At 45.5% G+C, this 15824-nt stretch overlaps 1 protein-coding gene across 1 annotated transcript; it reads left to right on the forward strand.

Annotated features, from left to right (window-relative positions):
• Window positions 1-7503: 7503 nt before the first annotated feature.
• On the forward strand, window positions 7504-15674 carry LOC115311837. The gene is made up of 5 exons (XM_040213472.2): window positions 7504-7605; window positions 10539-10705; window positions 10788-10882; window positions 12221-12310; window positions 15439-15674. Exons 1-5 carry the CDS (start codon window positions 7504-7506, stop codon window positions 15672-15674), a joined length of 690 nt encoding a protein of 229 aa, XP_040069406.2.
• The last annotated feature ends 150 nt before the right edge of the window (window positions 15675-15824 follow it).

Here is a 15824-nt window from a genome sequence, read left to right on the forward strand (position 1 = left end):
TAACGGGGAAGTTGAATTCACGTGGACCAATAGTCTTTCAACGCTCCGATTGGATACATTTCGTTTCTTGGGCATTAATAAGACAGACAGGAAACTCCAGAAAGTCGAGGCGGAGTGGTGTAGAGGTTAGCACACCCGGCCGGACATTGGGAGGCCCAGAGTTCAAATCCAGGCTCCGCCGTTATTTCGGCTTTCGGCGGGTTCCTGAAAAATTTAATTCTTTGATTTATTGGATTAAGTACGGTTCATTATTCTCCATATGTTCGTTTATATCCTCCTCGGAGACCACGTACGATGGTGGGAAGTGCCCGTGTTGTACATTCAGTAACGTGGCTCTTGATTCTCGCAGATGATGATGCCGTGTCTCTAAAGCTCATAAACAAAGAATACTACATGTACACGGGACGAGACAGAACAGTGGGAGGATTTCTGGAGCACAAACGAGCACGTACCACGTGACACCAAGCGTCGTACCGCGCTCCACGCGGCGGCGTGTGTTTCCAGAACACCTCCGATTGGATACGTTTCGTTTCTTTTGCATTAATAAGACAAATAGGAAACGCCAGAAAGTCAAGGAGGAGTGATGTGGAGTTTGGTGAAATCTTTTTTTTTTTTTTTTTTTTTTTTAAATTGCACCACGGCGTACTTTCTCTAAAAACGTGCCTAGAACAGAAATGTATATTCGTACCGTGGTCAGTGAATTGTATCCTCTGTAAGATACCCGAGACGATAGAACACGCATTTATTGAACGTTGGGACGCCGTGTTTCAATGGGACATTCTTCAGCGTAGGCTGAAAAAACATCTACCTTTAACTGCGCACGGCATGCGCTTTTTGCCCCTGGAAAACGAGGGGGGAGTCCCCTACGACATGTTCATGCTCCTCGGCTTCCACAGTCTGCGCAGGACAAGAATGACTGTTAATAATACTGACGTGAATACAAAAACAGCAAGAGAAAATTTCATCGAAAGTGTAGTATATATTCGCGTGGTATACCGTGCATTCCCTGAACCCCCTGATTGGTTGCCAATGCTAGATGTGTTGGTATGTTTAAGGAGACTTGAATGCGCTGGCAACCGCCGCTAAGTGGCTGATTCGCTATTAAACAAATTGTACGTGTGTGAATGACTGTGTGCTTTTTTCATTTTGTCTTAACCGGAAATAAATAAAAAAATATTGAATTAGCATGTGACAATAAAGAAAAAAAAAAAAGTGGAGCGGTGTAGAGGTTAGCACACCCGACCGGACATTGGGAGCCCCAGAGTTCAAATCCTGGCTCCGCCGTTATTTTGGCTTTCGCCTGGTTCTTGAAAACTTTAATTCTTTAATTTATTGGATTAAGTACGGTTCTTCCTGGCCGTTCTATAGAAACCGCAGGAGCCTATATTTTTTTTATTCTCATTTTTTTTTTAGATGCGGCGTTGTCCGCGGTTTCTGACACTTTGTTTTATTTCATTTTTTTTTCTGGAATTTTGTGTGTGAAGGTTGTGTCCCTGGGTAACCAGCGGTAACAAAAACAGAGCCACGTTGTTGGCTAAGAACAAGCCACGTACCAATGGGAGCACAGAGGGGAGGGTGCAGGCATTGAATTCAGTAGGCCTTGAGCCAAGCGTACGGGGGCTCAGCATACTGCCCAGCTCCCCCTGGAAAATGACAGCGGGTGCTCAAGCCCCCGTTGCCCGCCGGTTCCGGGGTCCCTGGCACTACACTCACATACCGCGGTAAACAGGACCGATGCCGGCGAAACGGCAGTCGGCACACCCGCGAAGCAGCCCGCGGCGGGAAACAGCAAGGCCTACGCAGCCCCTCCTCTCCGTGAGCGTCTGGGTTCAAGATTATTGTTCGCTTTTGCTCCTTATGGTCGAGGCTAAAAAAAAAAAAAAAAAAAAAAAAAAAAAAACACTTCCGGGCAAAGGTTTATACTTCGACTTGAAAATTAAATTTTTTCGCACCACAGACTTCGGTGCTATATTATGATTATTTTTTCTCTCCTAATATTTTAAACCTCCTCGCTTGCGCTGACCGTCCGAGAAGTAGCAAGAGTTCAAACACCTACGGGAAAGCCGCTCCCAGTACAAACGGGGCGATGCGTCGTCTGCTCGCGTTTCTGGGGAAAGTAGAATATCCCTCCCAGTATTTCTTCGGAATTGAGAAGGCATCACCTCGTGATAAAAATTTAACAACACCAAATTTGGGGAATGTACTTTGAAGTCGGGAATTGTACTTTCCTCGGAAGTAGCTGAAAAGAATACGTTTAGTAAAAGTGCATACTCAGAGAATGTACCCCAAGTAAAGTACAAGTTTTCTAAACCTAATTTAAATAGTACTTTAAGTACAATGTACTTAAAGTACTTCCCAACACTGGCCGCAGACGTGTTCAGCGGAATACGAACACTACGTGCTTGAGCATAAGTATTCACGCACAAGCACGCAAGTGCTTTTGTGAGACTGAGTAAATTGTATGTATGCTTTCTTTGTGAAAAAAGTTATTATTATTATTATTAATCCCAAAACACCACAAATACAGCGATATCTCGAACGGATCGAGCGATATTTTAGAGAAGTACAGCTCGATGTACCGCTCGTCGAAGTGAAGTGCGCAGACCCCGGAGTTTTCCTGAAGATGCGTGTCTCCCCTGGGAATATTCCTGTCCTAGTGAGAGAGAACTGGGTCCTTCGGGACGGCAAAAAACGTGTTTTTCTTTTGCAGACCTTGTCGTGCATCCTGGAATGAAGCAGTGCTTCGCTCGTTGCTTTTTCTTTACGCCGGAGGTTGATGGGGCAACGTCCATAGTCTCCACGTGTCACCTGACGGACGGGCATGCAAGAACGGTTAAAATAAATTCACACGAGCGCTGAAGAACAGAAGAAAGCGGTCGTGAACTCGTCGCTACCCGCCTTGCCGCACGGAAATCCCTGCGCCAGCTGCGCGCGCCTAGCATACACGTAGAACCCCTCGATATGGAAAACAAATGCGCAGAGTTGCGGATTTGTTTTCCCCGCGCCGCCACGCCGCTATTCGCCGAGATCCATCACGTGAGGAGCAAAGCATCCGGCACCGTGCAAGAAAGCCACCTTTACGGTCACTCCGCCGACGTTGCTCGCGCCCCGGCGTATGTTCCCCTGCTTTCGCCTCCTTCTTCTCCTCTCCTGTTTTCCGTGTGCAGCGGCGCGCGCGGCACCCCTATTCGCCAAATTTAGTCACGTGAGGAGCAAAGCATCCAGGGCGTGCAGGAAAGCCGGCGCTACGGCCACCCGCCGAGGCTGAATGCGCAACTCTGCTACCGTAGGTAGCTACATACAGGAACTCTACATACACGCTGAGTAGCGCGCCCCTGACGGTGATTTTCCAAACCGGCCACGGCGATGCATGGCAGAGCCGGCGCGCTCGACACAAACAACTCTCTAGTCACGTTACCAATACTAGCCAAACAGCCAACTACCACTTTTTCCCGCCAAGTGCAAATAAAAGTAGCCCAATTTGGCTATTTATAGCCCAAACTGGCAACACTGATCGTGATCCCTCAACATTCTGTCGCGTCAGCGTTTTGGCGCGCCGTGGCGGCCGCGCTGAAGTAGCGAGAGGTGGCGCTGCTTACCACTGTGAGTGGCTTCCTCCTTTCCCCCCTAGGGGCGATTTTCGTAACGAACCCTCGCAGAAATGAGATCGACGTGTCGCTCGTCTATTGGCCACTTCGCCCCGCCGTTGTCTTAAAAGCAGCGAACAGCAGTATCTCGCTCTGTCTTCCTGGGATTCGGCGGCGGCGACAACGAGGAACCGTCCGGCGCACCGGTGAGCGTTACCCTGTCCTTTGTACCTTTGTGAACGACCGTTCGGCCGTGGGCGATCTCCACACCGACGGCGTTCACCAGCTTATAGCCGCTGTGTTCTTGTTATTTGTTTCATTGTAAATGAGCAGAGTTTGTGCACCGTGACCAGCGTGACTGGTGTCTGTTTGCGCTCAATGGAGTTTAATTTTCCCGAAAATTAGGAGCTTATGGAAGTTTATTTTTGTTCAGTCCCCGATTCTCCGAAATTCAAAACATGATGCAGGTTTTTCTTTTTTTCCAATAATAAGAATAAATATTTTTTGAGTATAAACATGTGTTAGATACAAAACAACGCGCTTCAATTCTTATCCCTTCAGCTGAATTCGGCGTTGGTGCCGTTGACATAGTCAGTACTAATTAGTCCTACGAAAGTGGTTGCAAACAAGAGTTGCTTCGATAAACCTGGATACCTTCAAAACAATAAACCCCTAGAGGTATAGTCGTCAGGAAGCTCATTTTTATTCCATCCTTCCAGTAACATCCCGCTGCTGCGCGGGGTGGAGTGTTAAAGTGTGTAATATACATGCTTCAACGGCCAACCCAATCTTCCCCTTCTATGAACTCCCTATGGTTCATAGCTTTCACTGCTACAGAAACGCAACTCCGGCTTCTTCTAAAAGCACAAATAGTATGACTGAAACTGTATTTTCTGACTTTCGGTAGCTCGCATTGTAGCTGAGTTTGAGCGGCACTGAGATGAGGAATGTTATGGTGGTTAGCATTCGCAAGTCACACGCCCTGTAGACGGCGGGGCGGTAGTTTTAAGATGGTGGATGCGTCGGGAATAGAGAACCTAGATTCGAGAAAAAATCCACCTGAAATCATGGGGAGCGTTTGCAATTTAATGGCGGACACCTCTCGCGCCGATTTGTCGCAAGTGTGCATGCGCTGCGTTGTCGCGCGTAAAGGAGTCAAGCAGGCGGAAAGGCAGAGGCGTTTGACACCTCCTCGCAGGCGGTATTGCAAACGCGAATCAAACCCACGCGAGAGACAAGGCGGCTGGGGATAGTGCCGACCACAGGCTACGGACATGTTGACGTGTGTTCAGAACGCAAATATCTTTAGGCTGTGCCGGCCACCAGTGCTCTATGCACTGGTGGCCGGCACATCATAAACCCCACAATACGTTCACTGCTGTCCAATTTCTTTTCCCCTACAGAATGACGTGGCGGGCGCCCAACACGAGCTCTTCTTAACAAAATTTCGCAAAGTACCAGATTAACATAACACTCGAAAAAAATAAAGAAATACTGACATGTTTGCTTTCTGAACACACATCAACATGTCCGTAAACTGTGGTCGGCAATTTCCCCAGTCGCTTTTCCCCCCTCCCCCTGTACGGCTTACTCGTTTGAACGAGTAAGCCGCACAGGGTGACCGTCAAGCTCCGGAAGAGCAACGTTCTCAGTTTGGATGTTCGTTTTGGAGGTTCCCGGCCCCCTTCACACCGCAAAGGTTTTGCTGCTTTGCCACAGTTTAGCAATCTGGCGCTACGCGAAAACAGATTATTTTCTCGTATCATCCACATTTTCACATCGCCAACCTTCCGACTGCTGCGCCTTCCGACTGCTGCACCACCCTCGTGCTTCGAGTGTTTCTGATATGCGTCGAAAAGCTGAGGGAGAGGAGGAGAAAAGAGCGCATGGGGACATCAGAATACCGAGCTCTGGTTGGAATGATTAGTGGGTAGACCTAAAGCTAGCAGCCTTTGTCTCCTCTGCACTTGTCAAATGCTTAAAGTGCGGAACGCCCGCGTTCGGCGTTTGATTCTCGGATACCAAAGCGCACAACGTGTGAAGTGGAAACAAAGGCTGCTAGCTTTAGGTCTACCCACTAATCATTCCAATCAGAGCTCGGTGTTCTGAAGTCCCCTTGGGCTATCCTCTCCTCCTCTCCCTCATTTCTTCGGAGCATTGACTGACTTGGGTGTTTTATGACGCGCAGCAAGTTTCTAGTTGGAATCGCGCGTTTAATTTCGTTGATTATAAAGTTAATTATTCAATTTGAGTTAATTATTTTGTTAAATATTGTGTTTTGCACTTCATGGGGGGACGTGAGCCGTGGCTTGCACGCAGTTTGTTCCCGAGAATAGTTTTTTTTTTAGAGCGCAGCTCTTAGGCGCCCGTTTCCGGCTTGAGCGGCGTCGGCGTAACCAAGGTCACCCCAGGTCAGGTGACGCTCAAAGTCCCGTGACCCCTTCCAAGGTCACTTCAAGATCACGTGACCCACCAAGGTGTCCCCCATGTGACCCCCAAGGTCACGTGGCCCCCCTCCCCGAGGTCACGTGACCCCCTCCCCGGAGCATATTAAAGAATCAGGGGAGGAGGAGGAGGGGTCTACCCTCCCCTCAGTCCCCTTCCCTCCTCCTCCTCAAAAGCTGCGCTCCAATTCGGCGTTACAGGGAGTTGTAAATGGCTTTCACTTTTTCTCATCCACCCTATTTGTAGGAATGTTTAAATGTTTTAAAGTGTTCGCCAAACCACCCGGTAAAGGGTCGTTTTTCGACGTATATGCCCCAAAAACCAGCAGAAGAATAGCGTCTGCACTAATATAAGGATTATTTTCGTGCACACAATCAGCCGCTGTAAGCGTTTAATTGGTTTTATTTATATTTATTCGAATTGCCAGTTCTCTTAGATAACAAATCATTTTGATCTCTTTAATTTCAAGAAGGGCTATCCAAGCTCTCGCACATTTGAGTAAACTTTGCATTAAAGATCTCCGGTGTTCTGCAAACGTTATTGTAGCGTAAAGGGATGTAGAATGAAGACGCCTTTTGCTGCATTCCGAATTAATACGGTCGTCTGGAAAACATCACTCGTGATTTACCTCCTAATGATTTGATGTTCGGCGGTCATCGAAACCATGCCAGTAAAGCATGGTTTCGATGACGAGCTTATTCGCAGCATATTCGTCCCTACTCCATGGGACGAATATGCTGCGAAAAATCGATGAATTTCGCCCGGCGGCTTTTGCTCTGCGCGTAGAATCAGCACTGTGGCTGCTACGTCGCGCGCAAAGCAAGCGTGCCGACGGGCGTCGTTCGTCAGTTATTCGTCGCAGAATTCGCTCCACGGAGTTCAGCCTTACGTCAGAGAATTTATTCCCGCAAAAATTAGGACAGTTTGATAAACAAAATGCCTGACCAACGCTGATGCGAATATTAGTTGTCAGTCTACAAGACGAGAGTAATAAAAAAATATGATAAAAAAGTGTTTCTTTTTAAATTAATATTGAGCAATGTAGATAAGATGCTTCATCTAAGCGTGTCGCAGGTCTTGCTCAAAAAAATATCGCGAATTGCACCACCCACAAAAGAAAAAAAAAAATGTTTTGCTCTTTTATTTTTCGCAACGCTGCTAACACTTACACAATTCCCGTTTACACAGTATCTGCTTCGGAGGCCTCACAATAAGAAATAGCCTGGTGTTTTGCTATTACATAATACTACAATATCCATTGTTGATTTATGGCGAAATGTTTCTACTGTAGCTGTTAAACTCCTGCGCCACCTCTGGAATTGATCGCTGAGATCAACGAAGCGGAGCGTACAATTTAAGAAAAGCTTATTTTTACGTTTCTTTTTTAATTGCAGTTGTCTGTATAATAAACAAAGCAACCGCTTCATATCTAACGCAGATTTCACATTCCGGTCCAACTGAAAAGCTCAAGATGTATCTCACGCACGTCGTGTTTGCTAGCCTTGTTGCGGCCGCAATCGTCGAGGGGAGGGCCACGACCACGACAAGTAAAACACATACGGACGCATGGAAGGTGAGAAGGAAAAACCTGATTACTTGAGTAACAATGCGCGATATTCTCATAATTGATTTGGTATTAATTCGACTTCAAATTTATTGTTAGAAAGGCACTTTCTTTCGTTATTTTCATTACCTAGCGTAGTCGGCATTCAATATATCTGCTTCCTACACAGAAATCACCGTGCAACCCTGCTTTAGTCTACTGCCGCATCTCCAAGAAACGTGCAGGGTTTTGGAATCGCAACGTACTTGTTTCCGCTCTGTTTTTGTTTTGTTTTTAGAGCGCAGCGCTTAGGCGCCCGTTTCCGGCTTGAGCGGCGTCGGGCTATTTAAACGTTGTGCTTAAACACAGTCGGCAAGAGTACCTGCAGCTTCTTTTATTAATAGTCACCTAACCAGGCAGATTTTTGCCGAAATGTGTATTTTTAAATTTTTTTTTAGCATACAACACAGTCCTAATGTTTCATGGCGGGGCATTTTGAAACTCGTTGCGTGTTTTCGTACGCACATTAACGAAAATTAAGAAGTCTAAGGTTGAGTCCCTGTAAGAGCCCGCCTCGTTTATATACACCCACAAATGAACAGAGGTTTAGTGACGTCACGGAGCCCCGACAAGTAGATGCTGGGAAAAGTACCCGAAGAGTTGTTCATTTTCCCTTGGCGTGTTGGATGATCCATGTCTCACGAATTGATGTTTTCTAGGATTCTTCTCCGAGGTCAGAACGGTGCTGTCGTCGAAGTCTATTGTGCGGCCGAAACGTTGGGATTCTGTTTATTAATTTATGGTTAGCGTTCTTAATTGACGTTTATGTCGTTTCCTGACCAGGCTGAAAGCTGCAGACCTTTTATGTCTGTACACACAAGTATAGTTTATAAACAAACTTAAGAAAAAAAAATACATAACCATGCTTTTAGCTACGACTCTCGGCCGAGTGTTGGGTCGAATCGAGTTGAGTAACCGGTGAGTGACTGATGTCCGCTGTCACGTGGCCACATCTCGCGAACGTCGGGAACCTCTTGAGCACGCGATCGCCCTGACGCCCTGTCCCTCCACTCGCCTCTCTCTCGCTCTCAGTAAACGGTGGCTCGGTTGAGCACGGGGTCGTCGGTCGGCTTGTTGGAAAAGCGGACGGCAACGGTTCGGCCGGCTGACGACGCACGACGTGGAGTACCAGAGCTCGCAATCAGTCACCATTTAGCCGCAGCACTGTGGTGCGCACTGGTCTGTAGTGGGCATAGACCCTGCTCGTTGTAGTGACGTCCAGGTGTTAGCGAGTCATTTAGCGCGTTGCCCACGCCGCGTCTAGCTCTACTGAGCAGCGGTCTCTATTTCATACACTCCAGTACTTTTTGAATCGTTGAAGTTCCTGCTTTTAGAGCGCAGCTCTTTTGCGGCTTGAGCGGCGTCGCCGTCGGCGTAACCAAGGTCACGTGACCCCCCCAGGTCACGTGACCGCCAGGTAACACCAAGGTCACGTGACCCCTTCCAAGGTCACCTCAAGTTCACGTGACCGTCAAGGTGACCCCCACGTGAACTCCATGCTACCGGTACAACCGCTAGCCTGGAGTTCATGCACCACTAACTAAAAAAAGGTAGTCATCTTTCACTCTTTTTTTCCCATATAAAGCACCCCAAAGCTTTCGTTCGACGTATAACGCACTGACGTCGAACAGGCCCAAACGTTCAGGAGGGGCTTGATACTGGTGAGATATACCTCATAAAACAGATAAGTACGCATCAAGGACTACAGAAGAAGAAAAACAAACACCGAGGCTTTGCTGTGGGGCCGAGAGAACCCCGATTACTTATTTTTTTTAGTCAGTAGCACGTACATTAGCTATTTCAATAAGTTGTAACACTCAGCTATCAAGCAGCTCGTCAAAGTAGGTACCGTCCGATCGACGTCAGCGCGCTGACCGTGTTACTAAAGTTTTTTCTGAGACTGCTGATCCAACACCATTGCACGCCGGTACATTGCTCATCCAAATAAAAATGTGCAGATTTGGTGATTGAACCCAAAATCCCAAAGCCCTGCCCCTTGCCCCCCCCCCCCCCCCCCCCCCCCCCCCCCCCCCCCCACGCGAGCTTTCACTCCAAGTTTTCCGAGTACATGTGCTCTAGCCCACTCGACCACCGATCCTCTTTTTTGTTTTGTTTTGGTGATGTCAAGGGCAAATGGTCCGCGGAGGCTGGATAGGGATATTGCTGTATTTTGCTTCGTTCACGTAGCCTTACCGAGGATTATTATGTCGAATCGGTTGGCGGAGGTTATCTGCTGTTGGTGCGGTGTCTAGGTTGGAGGTCAGTCTCTCTGGCTGAATTCAACCAAACCTTTTGCGCGGCAGGTCTTTTGTCTTCCTTCTCTTCGCTCCGTGTGGATTGCGATATATTTGCTGTTCCCTTGCAAATAAATCCGACTGCGTTCGAGATTTCGTGTCGTCTTGTGCGTTACTGCTTGTCTTCCGTAACTTTTTTCGAAGAATGGGAGCTGAATCGTAACCCAAGATCAGTGTAACTCCTTCTCCGGTATGAGATGGCAGGAAGGCCGAGCTCGGGCGACAAGACTTAGTATTGTCGAGCCCCTGTGTGTCGACAGAGAAAAGAGTCCAGCCAAAACATCCTGTCATGCTTGCTTGTTTGAAGGAGTGCCTACCCTGGGGCAGGTTTTTGTATGATGAAGGTGTAGAAACTGGCGTTTGCCCGAGGGTTACCCCTGCATATGGCAGGGGAATACCTAATACAGATATGACATGGTGGTCTCAGGGTTTAGATTATACTGAGATGAAGTGTTGAGGTACAAAGTGTATAGCTCGCAGAAGGCGATTTTTTATTTTTGAGAACTTTCTTTGATGTCAATAGCTGCAATAGAAAGCGAAATATTTTTAACGTAACACTGCCACGCACTGGTATGAAGACAGCGGTTCTTTTCAATATCTTTTTTGCAGACAGTGAGTCAGGATGAAACCTTTTATCTGATGTACCGCTCCTACGAGTATGATGCTGGCACCGGAGGCACCGGGAAATGTGTCAGCGTGAAATTATGCAACAAAAATGACGCAACCAGGACTGCTACGAGCAGACTTATGTACAGGGATGCTCAGACGACCCAATTGTAAGTGTGCGATCGTCATTGGCTAAGCATCTCGGTTTTTCACGACTGCATGAAATTAACTTGCGAACAATTCATATTCCAGGAAAGGATTTACTGCGCGTGTCACGATGGCTCGTTCGTGGAACAGCACAGTCGATGACATCATCCGACTTGGCGATGCAGATAACTGCAACGCATGTAAGCCGGAATTGAATTTCCTGATATCTTTAACTTATTGTACGGAAACGTACCAAAGCCTGTTAAAGCTTTTAAAATTACCGCAAAAATTGGTTTGGTAACGTTTCGCACGACGGTTCACCACAGAGCTGCCCAAAACGGTGGAAATATAGATCGCGTTAAAATGTCAAACAACAAACTAAGCAAAAAAAAAAAAAAAAAAATTAAAAGAAACTTTTTTAATCTGTTTTGTTTGTTTGTTAGCAGCGCTCCCTCTAGTGCAAGGACTGACAGATGGCGGCAGCGAACCCGGCAGCTCAGCAACCGCCGGGCCGCTGCCGCCATCTATCGGTACTTGCGCCAGTGAGAGGTTGCGCAGCTAGCGGATCTTCTTTCACTTTAATTATCTTTTCTTTTCTTTTTTTTCTTTTTGCGTGTCTTTTAGAATTTTCGGTCACCTTTCTGATAAATCATAGCGCGATATGTTAACAAGCCGATTTATGCGGTTACTTTAAAGGCGTCACGCGGCTTCGGGACTTCGCTTTATATTTAACACAGCACGCTATCTGTGGCGGTTAAACATGCCGCCTAATGCTACGTTTACACCTGAGAAGGAGGAGGAGGACGCAACTTTATTTATAATCTAATAGACTTGTATCTATCTCCTTCGAGCGGCGGTGGCGGCGCCGGCTGCGGCCCAGCTGTTCTCGTAACATCCCGTCAAAGATGACGAGAAAGCGTGAGAGTTCCAACCTCGGCTGTCTCTCCCGGGCGTTGCTGCTCCCCTAAAGGGGTGTCCAAACAGGACACTACAAAATGCACGACTCCGACAAATCGTGAAAATTGAAGCGGACGCGCCCGCTTCAATTTTCACGATTTGTCGGAGTCGTGCGTTTTGTAGTGTCCTGTTTGGACACCCCTTAAGAATGCGCACTCGTGACGTAGGCAGCGTAGCGCTGCACAAGAAAGTCACTTCCGGTCAGCGAAACGCCTCGTTCGGCGCAGAAATGTCCTGGACCTCGACGGCTCGCCGCCGCGTTTTCCGCCCAGCGTTTCGACCCAGCGGCAAGAGCTGGGCGGAATCGCTGGCTGATCCGCAAGTGTACACGTACCATAAGACTGCCGTGCATCCTCCTATAGTCACCGACGGCTCTTAGAAACGCAAGGCGTGGCGAGCCCCAAGCAACTCGTTATCGCTACCGAGCCAATCAAGTTGCAGCATTAGCAGATGAGAGCCTTGAAGAACCAATCACGAAGCGAGGAGAGGGGACATGATTAGCCACACCCTGCGTTCGTGAAGCTGTCGGGGTTTAAAGCGGTTGCTGTTTCTAACATGGGTATATTACGTTTGTTCAACAGCCGCTAATGCAGCGACAGCTGAATATCGGCTCGTTTATTCGGATTACTCCACCTGCGACGTGATGGTTGTCTTTGGAACACTGGAACCGAGTGAGTAGGCCGACCTTTGCAGGGTCAGCTTTCGGGCCTCGTTACGCATTTTCTTTTTTTTATTTAGACTAGTTGTGTCGTTGCACATCACACTATAATGAGCAAATAAATAAATATATTTCTTGGTTCGGTGATATCTTAAACGACTCTATTTCTCTGCAAGTTCGACCGCCGCCGATGATACAATCCAATGGAGCCTATCAGGCAGCGCCAAAAATGCATCATCACGACCCTCGTTTTTTTTGTTGTTGTTGTTTTACTCCTGAACTGTTACCTTAAACATCGACAACAGTACGTCTACCCAAACGGCTATTCATCTGCAACTAGAACTATCACGTCAGGTGTCCCTCAAGATAGCATACTAGGTCCCTTTCTATTTATTATATATATAGTGAACATAGATCAAACGGTTAAACTAGTCATTTATGCGGACGATACTGCATATTTTTTTTTCTGCTGACGAGCCAAATTTACTGATAGCCCATGCAGATATAAGTTATCAAAACTCGAGTCGTGGTCACAGGCATATTCATTGCAAATTTATTGCAAATAAACACAAAAAAAAACAAAAAACGAAAGCCATTATTTTTCGTCCGAAAAATAAGGCTGTATCATGCACTAATAGCCTCGTTTCTTAAACAGAACGCCCATTGTAATCGTTGGCAGCTTTAAGACACTTGGAGTCATCTTTTCTGAGAGCATGTCATGGGATAACCATGTACAATATGTAATATCTACATTATCTTGCGTTGTCGGATTAGCAAACCGCAACCGCTCTATCTTACCGACTTCCGCCAAACTCATTATTTACAACTCTCTTTTTTACTCTTATCTCAGCTATTGCCACCTTATCTGGGGCACGACTACAGCTGGAAAGTTAGAAAAGATATTCCTGCTTCAAAAGAAAATGGTTGCAATTATCTGCAACGCCCGACATGACCTTTATACTGCTGATTTGTTAAAAAAAATACGCTGTCATAACCATACATAACTTGTACAGCTACAGGTTGACCGCTGGATTTAAAAGAGATAAAAAACGAAACTCACAATTTCTAACGACTCTCGCGATGTTAACTAGAAACGTTGTAACCTATCCTACACGGCACGCTGAATATTGGAGGCTGGTACCTCATAGAACTAACTATGACCTGGAAATGTTAAAATATCCTTTACCGCATTTACTTAACAGCTTTATTAGTCGTGACTTTCAACTGGACTCGCTCTCCATGAATGAGCTTCGAAATTACTATGTACAATAACCGCACAGTGTAACGGTTTTTGTGACAATCTGTCCTGCCAGGGTTGTTTTTGTAACAGCTATATTGTTTTGCTTTTGTTTGTTTATTTACGTTATGTTTCTGCCACTTTAGGAGGTCGGGGAGCTGTCAAGCTGTTTTCACAGCTCTTTTCCCCGGCCTAGCCTTCATCATGTGATGACAACAATAAAGGCATTATTAATATTATTAATTATTTCATCACCGTACCATTTGCTTTCCTAATTGTTTTCACCGACGATGTTCCTATAGAGCTACTATTTCATCGCGTTTGGTCGAATGAACTTGCGTGCAATTTTTTTATGGCTTTGCTGTCACCGGCTAGATTAATCACGATAAAATAAAGCGCAGGCAAGGCACCTTCACTGTGCGTGATTGGTATAAACAGTAGCAGAAAACGCAAAAAAAAAAAAAATAAGAATGATTTCCGTGTCCGCGCACTTTCGGTTCTGCTTAATTGGTTCCCTCGGACCGTAGCGTCGGCTGGAGTCGTAGTGCAAGTGAAACAGAGAAGGTCGTCATGCAGGGTGTCTCCTTTCTGCCTAATTGCGCCGACGAGAAAGGATGCCTGGTGGATGGGTTATCGACGGTATCAAACCGAAACAAAACCGAGCATAAGAAAACTGGCCGCTCTTTTTCTTCGATCTGTACTCTAACCGAAAAGTTGTAATAAATTAAATATATAATGCAGCGCAGAAAAAGCGCGTGTAACGAAGAGGGATATTGAACACATTGGTGTGAACACTACATGCTGTCAGGATTCTCGATTACGTGCGTAGATTTTCATTACGTCATTAGATATTTATCTCTGTTCCGATGTATGGTGAACATTTCTAAGGCTTATTCCATCAAGTGGTCCATTGAAGAGGCTTCGAAGAGTTTGAAATAATAAATAAATAATTTTTTTATTTATTATAATTAATACATTATTAATGAATGAATGAATAAATTAATTAATAACTTAACATTTAAATACTTAATCCATTACGAAATGAACTAATCAGAATGAGCTGTTCAGGCTGGAACTTTATGTGACCCAGTCATTGTGTTCCGCAGCTTCTGACGCAACATGCTTCAGATTCGTTTGGATACAAGATGAGCAATAAAAAAATAAAGATTAAAAAATCAATTGATGTAAGACAATATCAAAGCACGTCGCACGCAGTTTTAAGTTAGGAATTTAGACTTCAGTTAATTTGAATAGCGCGTACATGCAAAATGGCAATCATCCACAAACTCTGCTTTGCATCACCGTGGTGAAACTCGTTAGTCAGATTAAGGCGCACTTTTCAAGCTGTTTTTACGGTATAAAGGAGAATGAATAGTTTAATACAACCTTCGTTGTGTTTAAATAAAATACGATTCCATACTAATTATATAAGCTTTTAGGGATAACCGACTCGTTGCTGCTACATGTTGCAGACACTATGATAAATTTATTGTACCAGGTTGTAACTTGTTGATCCGTTATTATTTCTTGGTACTCAAGTGATATTGCGTGCGTCAATTTGTACTGTAATGTTTCTACTATTCTAACGTGAATGTAAAACATCACTTTTTCGGGTGGTATAACCGAGCACGTTACCGTCTCTTATCTTCAATTCCTGGCAAATCCTTACGTGGGCAAGTAAAATGTTGGTATCGAAACTATATTTTAGTATCAACTTCTATTTCTTTTATTGTTGGTTGTTAAAGCAGTGGAGTTGTCTTCGATTAAAAAGTCTTGCGTGGAGGCTAACATTAATTAGGAAATACACGGAAATATTAATCCGCTATAAGTTGTCGCATAAAAAAAATTAAGCAATAGAAAATAAGACAACAAAAACTTAGAATATTCCAATTTCTTCTTTTCAGGATGTGAACTCTGGATCAAAGATGGCAAACAACAACACATTGAAGGCAACTCCGAAGTCAAATCAAGGGACGGTGACAGTGAGAATATCAAGAAAAACATAACCAAATGCAAACAAGAATACGACAATCTATGCAAAGTGAAATACCAAATCTACGACAGAGATATATGCAGTTCACCAATGAAATTGCCCCATGGGGGGGAAGGCTTGAGGACGCCTGAGCGTGATGAGAAATGACCAATCAAGAGGCACAGCATTGCCGGCAATTAATTTAGAGCACTCTGGAATGCGCTAAATTAATCATTGTTTAGTTTTTAGTGGTTATGGGATGGTTGTTTGTAGAAATGAATTGTCAAAGCAAAATAATGATTCTTTAGTAAATTTAGA

Source organism: Ixodes scapularis, unplaced genomic scaffold, assembly GCF_016920785.2.
Source record: "Ixodes scapularis isolate PalLabHiFi unplaced genomic scaffold, ASM1692078v2 PGA_scaffold1__304_contigs__length_218370807, whole genome shotgun sequence".
NCBI lineage: Eukaryota > Metazoa > Arthropoda > Arachnida > Ixodida > Ixodidae > Ixodes > Ixodes scapularis.